Here is a 9,560-nt window from a genome sequence, read left to right on the forward strand (position 1 = left end):
GCCTGAGACTGGCATCAGATGTCTTTACCTTTATATATTGAGGCAGGCTCTCTCACTAAATGTGAAGCTAGGTGTTTCAGAGTCTAGATAGTCATCTTGCTTGAGAGATTCTCTGTCTCCACCTTTGTGCTGGGATTACAGGTAAGCGGCCAAGCACACCAACCACTGTGGCTTCTGGTGTGGCTTCTGGGGATTGAATTCTAATCCTTACACTTAAGCAACTTTCCCCCATGGAGCCTTCTTCTAAACCCCAAGCGTTTTCAGTAGAAACAAACAGAAACACACACCACACACATCACACACAACACACACACACACACACACCACCACGAGTTGTGTTTCTGCATTTCTGCACTGTGAACTAGCATTAAAGTGAACCCAAACCCTTTCAAACCACACTCTCTCATCATTCAACTTTTTAAAATTATAATAATTACCAGATTTCCAAAAAAACCTAGTAGTACAAAAAACTCCATAATTAAAAATGAAAGAAATAAAAGGGTATTTAGAATAATAAAATTCACATACAAACAAAAGGAAAAAACTCTAACCCTTGATTATAGTAACAGTGCTGGCTGAACATGATTCAGCATTTGCCTTCATGTGTGCTGAGCTAGCGATGGGGAGAGGAGGATGACGATAATCAGATGAACCTTCCACTAGTGGGTCTAGACTTGAGCACTCCACGTGGGCCACGTTCTATAAGAACATCCATATCTGAAAAGAAAATGTTGTGATTTCAGAGTTCTATGGCCCTTGATTCCATGTTACTCTTAGACCCGTTTTAAATTCTGCCCATAACTTGTCGACTTGAGTTGCCATGAGGGCAGGCTCTGCCTGTCCAGATCTCCTTCTTCGCTCTGGGTCTGTGGACAGGAGACTGGAGGCAGTCCAGACCCAGGTTTCTGACCTCACCTCCTGGCCACTAAATACTTTATCAAACAGGGCTTGTTACAGTTGGCCATGCTGGAAAAACTGCCCTGATGCTCTTGAGAGCTTAAGGCGAAACTGATCATGGAGGCCGATTTCGTGGGCTACCAGCCCCCCCACCCTGTGCCCCAGAAGCAGACTCATGAATTTAGGAGGCGAGAGCAGATTTATGACTGCTTTCTAAGGATGCTAGATGGATGTGAGCCTCAACCCACCACGGAGCCATTTCTGAACTTTAGTGTGTCTGGGACAATGATTACTTATAGCAGAAGAAAAACAGACACGACAGGTGACCAAATCTCAGATGCTGCAGGGCGGGCAGGCAGGCAGCAGGGACAGAGCCAGCCTCTGACGGCAGCCTCCTATAGCCAGGGCTCTCTGACTCCCCCCCCCCCTCTCCTGCTCACATCAGAGGCAGCTGTTGTCCCTGAGCCCGCTCTCTGGCCTCCCACAGGTAGACACATGCTGTTGGAGTTTTTTCTCCATGTGGACATTTGGTTTAATCACTTGATAGAAATCATCACTTGCATTATTAGTTTCTCCCATGTTACAGATGAGGAAACATGAGACCCAAAAGAGTAAGTGACATGGCAGTCACAGGCCAGCAGTGCCATGCACTCCGGTGCGGGCACCAGGTCTGAACCCCATTGCCCGGTGGCCCTTACTGTCCAGAGCACATAGACAGTTTCATGCCAGCCAGGGCATGTGAGTTGTGCAGAGGTAAAGATTTGTAGTGATGGCAGCCTACCAGAACAAAATTACTGAGAGGAGTGAGGGGTGTGGATGTGTCTTTGTAGCTGGGAAGACCTTTATACAGAGTGGCCACATTGTGTTTCCAGGAGCCTGGCTCCAAACAGGGCCTGCTTGCAGGAAAATCAGCTGGAAGTTTTATTCATTGACACTTCTGTTCTTGTTTCAGCTTCTGATGAAGCCACACCTGCTGGGAGCCCTGTGGCAGGGCAAGACTCCACGGGATGCAGCGATGGCCAGCCATCACCAGATCAGAACAAGACAAGTTTCCTGGCTAGTGGTCGGTGCCATCTGCCCTCTGTGTTTGTATTGTAATCAAGAAGAAAAAGCGAACCTGCGGGATTCATTCCTTTTTAATCAATGGCAGCAAAGAAAAATTAAAATGTTTTTCAGTTGTGTATCTTCTTTAGCACCCCTTTGAGAATAAAGGAAGAGAAATGAAACCCAAGCCTGGAAGGTTTGGAAAATGCTTTGTAGTAATGGTTCATGGCCAGCCTTCAACTGACTTGGGCTGTACGTGTTCTAGATGTTGACTTTGCCTGTGGGTCTGCTTATGTCTGGTCTCAGCTCCCTAGCGTCCCAAATCCTTGCCTCTGGACAGGTGCCCTAGGGTCTGCTTTCACAGGACATCCTGGCCTTGGGCTCAGTATGCTTTTTAACAGGTAGTGGGAGGAGAAAGGGAGAGGACTGGAGTAAAGAGATCCAGACCGTACAGTTTATAAGTTTGCCCACTAAACAGCTGGGCTGTGGAAGGCACTGGGCCAGTAGGATGAAAGGAAGCCATTTTCCTTTCCGTATGCTCCGCCCATTGTCCTGGAGCTGCCATTTATTCTATTAAACACTGCTAGAGACAATCTTCCCAGTGCCCAGGTGTGTTTTAGTTTCTTATCGCTTAAAACACCATGACCAAGGTAACTTATAGAAGAGAGGTTTATTTGGGGCTTATGGTACCAAAGAGGTAAGAGTCCATCACCATCACATCACATCTTATTCAAACCACGATACTTGGGAAGCTTTGGCCAGGCTGATAAAAATGCTCACATTGGCCCCTCATACCTCAAATGCACCTTCATTCAGTCTGGATATCTTCTGTGAGTATGAGGCCCCAGAGCCCAGGAGAGGTGTGTGAACCCTTACTGAATCGGTTAGCTCATGAATGTCTATGCTCTGGCATACACCTGTGCATGCTGTGTTTCCATAGAAACATCTGGTGGTCTGCCTCATGGACACCAAGCATATGTAGGCTGTCACTCCAATAAGAGACTTGCTCATAAACAGTGAATGCTTGGCTTGGTGGACAGCATACTCTAGTTAGAGCCCTTCCCAGAGCCGAAAATTACAGAGAACCGCCCCCTACTTCTACAGCGTGGCAGGCTCATTTTAACCACCCAACCCAGCCTCGCTCCAGCCCCTCTTAGCTTCTTCCACTTCAGGGCACCTGTCCCAGGATTGGCCTATCCAGATAGTGGCAGATGGCTGGTCCTCAGACTGATGACTGACAGATTCCTTGGCCTCTAGCCACAGAGGGAGGTGACATAGTTTCCTAAATAAGAAGTTGAAAACACTCTCCACTGTCCTGCCTCAGGGGCACAGAGCTCAAGCTCGGGCTCCTAAGAGCCACACCACCCCTGCTCCCACTGTTCTGCATACCAGGGCAATCCTGGATGGTAGAGGCAAAGTTCTCAGGCACTGAGAAGGAGATGCCAGTCTGCTGAGGCCCCCGACTGCCACTTTTTCCTCCAATGGCCCCCTTTGTGCCCAGCTGATGCCAATTCCTGATGCGTCATTTGGGCTTGGTGTCTTATCCCTCTCCTGGGCTAGGGCTTGTTCATTCTTCACAGACATCTGGCTTCCCCTGTCCCTTCTTAGTTTGTCTTTCACTTCCAGCTTTCCTTCAGCTCAAGTTGTGTGAGAAAGGAAGAGAGTGACTTGCTGGTTGCCTGGCTGAGGGGTGAGATCATCCCGCAGAGAGTGGGTGCTGTGCCATAGCCTGGAGACCCAGGAGAGCAAGCCGAGGAGCTTGTTCTCCGAATGAGGACCATCTGGCCGCGACAGACTCGTGCTAATCGGTAGCTTTCTTTTTCTTTATTCTTCTTGGTGTGTTCCCCGGGAGCACTTCATCTGCAGCTGTAAATTCAGACCTGGCCCCTGTGAAGGCAAGCGTTCATTTGGGGAGCATGCTTATTCGCCCCACTCCTGTCCCTCTTGGGGGTGTCAGGAAGCCATTGTTATCCATGGTGGGCCTCTGAGGCTTTAATGTCAGGGCTGCACTTTCAAATGGAAATCAGGCAATTATGTGCCACATAGAGAAACCTGACAGATGCAGAGGTTTTTTTTACACAACTGGCCCTGTCTGAGGGACAAAGGCACCTGGTGCTCCCTGAGGGACCATTAAATAAATAGAGTACATTCGGAGAGCACAGAAAAATTCAAGAATAATTAACTGTGTGATGAGCATTCACAGACTCAGTGGCTGTTTAACTCCTAAATGTGATAATGATACATCAACCAAATGCCTGAGTCATTCTTTAAGGTGGCATGAGAAAAATCCGTCTCCGTGCGTATTGAAACAGAGGAGAGACTGCTCTGAGCATCTGAGCATCTGCATGTGCAGTCCAAAAAGATTTCGAAGGGTTATTGAATCATTTTCCTTTCCCTCAAGCTCCACTTGTGTGGACTCAATTTCATCTCTCTCTGTCTCTCTGTCATCTCTCTCTGTCTCTGTGTCTCTCTCTTCTTCCCCCCTCAACAAGCCCCCCCCCCCCACTCACAAAACAAAAGAACTGAAAAAAACAAAAACATAAAAGCCAGGAAGAAAAAATAGCAATCCCCCAACACACACACACACACACCACATACACACACACACGCACGCACGCACGCTACACACGCACGCACACACGCACGCACGCAACATACACCGTATGGAGTCCATTTTGGTGGGCATGGGACCTGCTCTGGAGTGTGGTTGGTTACCCAGGGAAACTCCACTGGAGAAAACTGATTTTTTTTTTCTTTGACAGTGGATATCAGCACCACACTCCTAATCTTTGTAACTGAAACAGTACATTTCACTTAGCTTGCAAAGATATTTCTGGTATTTCTTTTTAAAACTTCTTGTTGAATATTCATGCTAATTCATTTTCTCATATGAACTTTTGTATCAAATTCTTGCATTTCAAATATCCTGGTAGTGTCTTTTCATTGGTCTTGGAGAAATATACCTAAACTTCCCATTTAAAATCCCGGTTCATAAAGGAAATGCTGGCTATGCTGAGATCTGACCACAGGTAATCTGTTTAAGGTAAACTCAATCTGCCTAATGGTGAGAATCACCGAGAGCCAACCCAAGCTAGTTCAAAGATATAGGACACAAAATAAAGAAAATATTCAGGAAAGGGAGATGGTAGATAAAACCCAAAGAGCAGGTGAAAAGAGTGAAGAATATTTAACTATGTACAATACTGAAGGGTTTTTTTAAAAATGGTGTCTTTTCTGTTGACATGGAGACATGACTTTTATCACTGCAGATCTGATAAGTGTGTGTGCTTTTCTCTAAAGTGTATGTGTGTGTGTGTGCAAGCACTTTTCATTAAGGAGCATGTGTGTGTGTGTGCATGTGCTTTTCTTCTCTTTCTTTTCTTTCTTTCTTTCTTTCTTTTTTTTTTTTTTTTTGACAGGGTTTCTCCGTGTTGCTTTGTGCCTTCCTGAAACTCACTCTGTAGCCCAGGCTGGCCCTCGAACTCATAGAGATCACCTGGCTCTGCCTCCTTGGGTGCTGGGATTAAAGGTGTGCGGCACCACAGGCCGGTGCATGTGCTTTTCTTTAGACTGTGCATGTGTATGTACTTTTCTTTAAAGAGTGTATGTGCATGTGACTGCACTCGTGTGTGTGTGTGTGTGTGTGTGTGTGTGTGTGTGTGTGTGTGTGTGTGTGTGTGTGTGTGTGTGGTGTGTGTGTGTGTGTGTGTTTGTAACATAACAGGGGTCTGGAGAACAGAAAGACATCTTGCAGGAGTTTTGTTCTCTCCTCCTATTAAGTGATTTTGAGGGATCCAACTCAAGTAGTCAGGCTACCTCACTAGCCTGTTTTCAAAAAAAAAAAAAAAAAAAAAAAAAAGAAAGAAAGAAATTTCTTATGTAAATAAGAGATTTCCCAGAGGTAATTTCTCAGAAGGTGTGGCATTGTAATGAGATTTACACAGGTCACAGTAAGTTTTGTGTATCAAGGAGGTTGTAGGAAGAGGAAGGTTTCAGTGAGAATAAGTGAGATGCTCACATAGGCTGCTGGATACACATCTGTGACCTTAGAGACTGGAGGCTGGAGGTAACTCCAGATTCTTGGTGGAGGTACCACTTCTGGATACGTGCTCTGTCAGAGCATCTCATCTGAATTGCTTCCATCTCAAAGACGTTAAAGATAAACTTTGTTACTGAAACCCATGCTGCCAAAAGGCAGGCAAGTAGATCATGAAGGAACTTCTTGTGGCTTTTAAAGTCCTTTGAGATGAGCGCTGTCTCAGAAGGGCAGGCATGAGCTCCTCCCCCCTTCATGAATTCCTGGCTCCAGCTTTGTCTGGGTCTGAGAAGAAGGTTTTGTCTTGTCATCAGCAGGTTTTACAACCTTGTACCCTCTGCATTCCACAAGGAAGCTGGTGTGGGCGAGTTCTTGCTGCCTTGATCCTTACACTGTTCCCACCGCTGTCAACACGGATGCAGACCCTGCTCCTTACCTCCCCCATTTCTGCAGGTTGTTCCTAATGACGTGGTCTGACTTCTGCAGCCAAATGTCCTTCCTTCTTCTTTCACCGGATGCTGTCCTGCTTTGGGTAGCCATGCTTCTAATTATTTTTTTGTTTGTTTTCTTTTTGAGGACAGGGTTTCTCTGTGAGCTCTGGCTAGTCCTGGAACCTCACTCTGTAGACCAGGGTTGGCTTTGGAACCTATAGAGATCCACCTGCTTCTGCTCCTGAGTGCTGGATCAAAGGCGTGCGCCGCCGCCGCCGCCGCCGCCGCCGCCTGCCACCACCACCACCCCTGTTGTTTGTGTTTTTTATTTTTCCAGTTGCTGATAAAATTTTGAGAATATTTGTTTAAAGATTGCTTTTATTTTTTTGAGTCATTTCAAGAAGAAACAAGTAAAGACTTTTCAAGGCAGGAGAACTTATTTTCTAACAGTAGATGGTCACACAATCTATTGATACTTTCTAGCTCTGTGTGTAAATAAAATCTTGGCTGTAAAGACTTTAAATGTTTCATATGAGTTGTTAGAGGGCAAAGGAAGATGATTTTTTTAATATTAAGTTTTTTTTTCCTTTACCTACCAACCCCTGAGTCCTCTGTCCCCCCCCCCCCACATGCGCTTGTGCCCCAGATGAGTTTTAAAGCGCTGTGGTCATGAAGATACTGTGAAGTGTGATCGGGGGTTTGGAGTATTGAAGGTGTTGTCTGGCTTATCACTTGTGCAGCTCTTAACTTTTTCTGGACTGTAGCAGGACAGGCCACATAGGGTTGAGCGAAATTGGCTCAGACCAGTAGCCAAGGCGTGCACATAATGTGCTCCTTAAGAGCCAACCTGGAGTCTGCCTGAGGGCCTAGCAACAGGAGCTGTCAGAGTTCCTGATCATGCCCAGCCAATGAGGGACGACGACCACACAGACTGGGTGCTGGGAGGAGGGCATATAAGGCCTACCCTGTTATTGAATAAATGAGTTTGCTATTTGCTTTCAACGGATTCCTAGTGTCTGAGTCGTTGATGCGGGTCTTCTTATTCCCTCCCCCAAGGAGCCATTAGAATCCAAGCAACACTGGACATCATTTTTCCATGGAGGAGTTTGGGCCACAGGATCTTTTTTTTTTTTTTTTTTTTTTTGAAGACAGGGTTTCTCTGTGGAGCTCTGGTCTCCTGGAACAGGCTGGCCTCGAACTTACAGAAATCTGCCCGCTCTGCTCCTGAGCTGCTGTTGCCACCGCCGCCGCGCGCCGGCCGCGCCGCCGCCGCCGCCGCCGCCGAGGCTGAGCTCATAGAGATGAATCACTAACAGTGGGGTTTAAACTTGAGGGTACTTGGCTTGGGGAAAAGCTGGGGGCCTTGAGATAGGTAGAGGAGAACTAACTTGCCTTAAATGATAGCATGTCTGGCTATGTGCTAAGAACTGTATTTATGCCAGTATCCTTGGGAGATAAATACATTATCAGTTCCTCACAGAAAAGTGAGACTATAATAGGTAAACACTTATTCAAGATGGCAGAGCCAGAATTACAATCCTGGCCTCTCTGGGTGTGGAGTACTGGATTCTTTCATTGACAAGCATACAGAAGTGTGCAGGCCTATCCCATCTGAAATCCATAGTAACATTTCCAGCCACCACTGGCCTCTGTCTCCCTGACTGCTACACCATCCTCAGGGTAATTATTTTAAACCAATACTTTTTAATACCCACAGTACTGACTTAGTCCCCAATCATGACTCCAACTCATATAAATGGATCTACCCTGCTATTCATCCATAATGACTGAATCCAGGCTATGAGACCTGTACTCAGCCAGCTCAGAGCAGTGCCCTGAAACCACACTCCAAGTGGGAGGTGTTCATTTACTGAAACATGAAGACAAAAGTCCAGGGGAACTAGTCTTTGAAGGCCAAGGAATCATACCAGGCATCTCCTCAAAACAAAGATCCATCTCAGGCATGGTGGCAGACATCTGCGACTTCAGCACTTTGAAGACTGAGACTAGGACTGCCCGAGTACAAGGCTAGCCTGGGCTACTTGGCTACTTGGCAAGACTTTGACTGAACAAAAGCAAAGACAACAACAATAACAACCACAAAACAAAACAAAAAAGCAAGCAAGGAAACAAAACTCATTGGTTCTTGTTCATGCTTTGAAAAGATGTTGGGGTTTGGCATTCACTGATGACTCCCTGTGCCGAAACCTTATGTTTAAAATGGTAAAAATGCTCTTACCAAGAATCATTGCTGGGAAGTCTTTTGTCTTCGGATTTTCTGTTTTATAACTCCGTTAGCGGAGAGCAGTGGGCACCATAGGCACCTTCCTGAGCCTTGGCAATAGCAGCACTCGTGTTGAGAAAACTAACGGGAGCTGGGCAGCAAAAGGGACTGGGCTCCATGAGGTCATTAGTCACCTCTGTCCCTTGTTTAACAGTGAAAGCAATGTGTGGCTTTAAAGGTGACACATCTTTCTTCTTCACACTTGGTAAAGGAAATCTCCTGCCTGGGAGCGTGCCTTGCCTAGACCTGTCCAACTTCAGGCCCCCAGACAATTGCCAGCCTACTAGGCTGTGTCCCTGTTGGCAAGTTAGCCAACCATTTTCTAACTACAAGTGGAACTGGAATTTTCATTGGGTGCCTAGGTTCTAGCACCAGGCAGAGCAAACGCTAAAAGAACCCAGAGAGTATGTGATCTCAAAGCTCGGGCTGTCTCCTGAATTCCTGTCCTTCCGAAGCTGAGGGGACAGTAAGTAGACTGTACCACAGGCTAATAGTGGGCCCTGACACAGGTGTCACCCAGTGAGTCCCATTCATTCCAGACAGGCCATCTTCATAGAGAATCCTGTCTGCACCTGACAACTTTGTGTTGCCTGTTTTGGTCTTTTTGTGTGTGTATCAGGGGGCTAAATTTCCATCCATGTTTCCTTGCCTGGCTCCAAGGAGGCCCACATAGCCTTACTTCATTCAGCTGTCATTGACTGCTGCCAAGCACACAGTCCATTCCCTGAGCCACCATGTTGGGTACTACATAGCGGAGAGATTGTAGTTGGGGTGTAGATTTATTCCATGGTGTGTTGAATGCAAGTTCCAACCAGGGGAGACAGGGAGATAGGTAGAGTTTGGGGCAATCCACCTACAGGCTTCCTTA

The 9,560-nt window shown here is 46.5% G+C and overlaps 1 protein-coding gene across 1 annotated transcript in view; it reads left to right on the forward strand.

Annotated features, from left to right (window-relative positions):
- Positions 1 to 7,721, forward strand: part of LOC114693872 (guanylate cyclase soluble subunit beta-2-like) — a 92,305-nt gene extending 84,584 nt beyond the window's left edge. The window contains 3 exon segments of the mRNA XM_028870430.1: positions 997 to 1,129; positions 1,850 to 1,986; positions 7,614 to 7,721. Coding sequence (XP_028726263.1) covers positions 997 to 1,129; positions 1,850 to 1,986; positions 7,614 to 7,721 — 378 coding nt within the window.
- The last annotated feature ends 1,839 nt before the right edge of the window (positions 7,722 to 9,560 follow it).

This window comes from Peromyscus leucopus, unplaced genomic scaffold, assembly GCF_004664715.2.
Source record: "Peromyscus leucopus breed LL Stock unplaced genomic scaffold, UCI_PerLeu_2.1 scaffold_244, whole genome shotgun sequence".
Classification (NCBI taxonomy): domain Eukaryota; kingdom Metazoa; phylum Chordata; class Mammalia; order Rodentia; family Cricetidae; genus Peromyscus; species Peromyscus leucopus.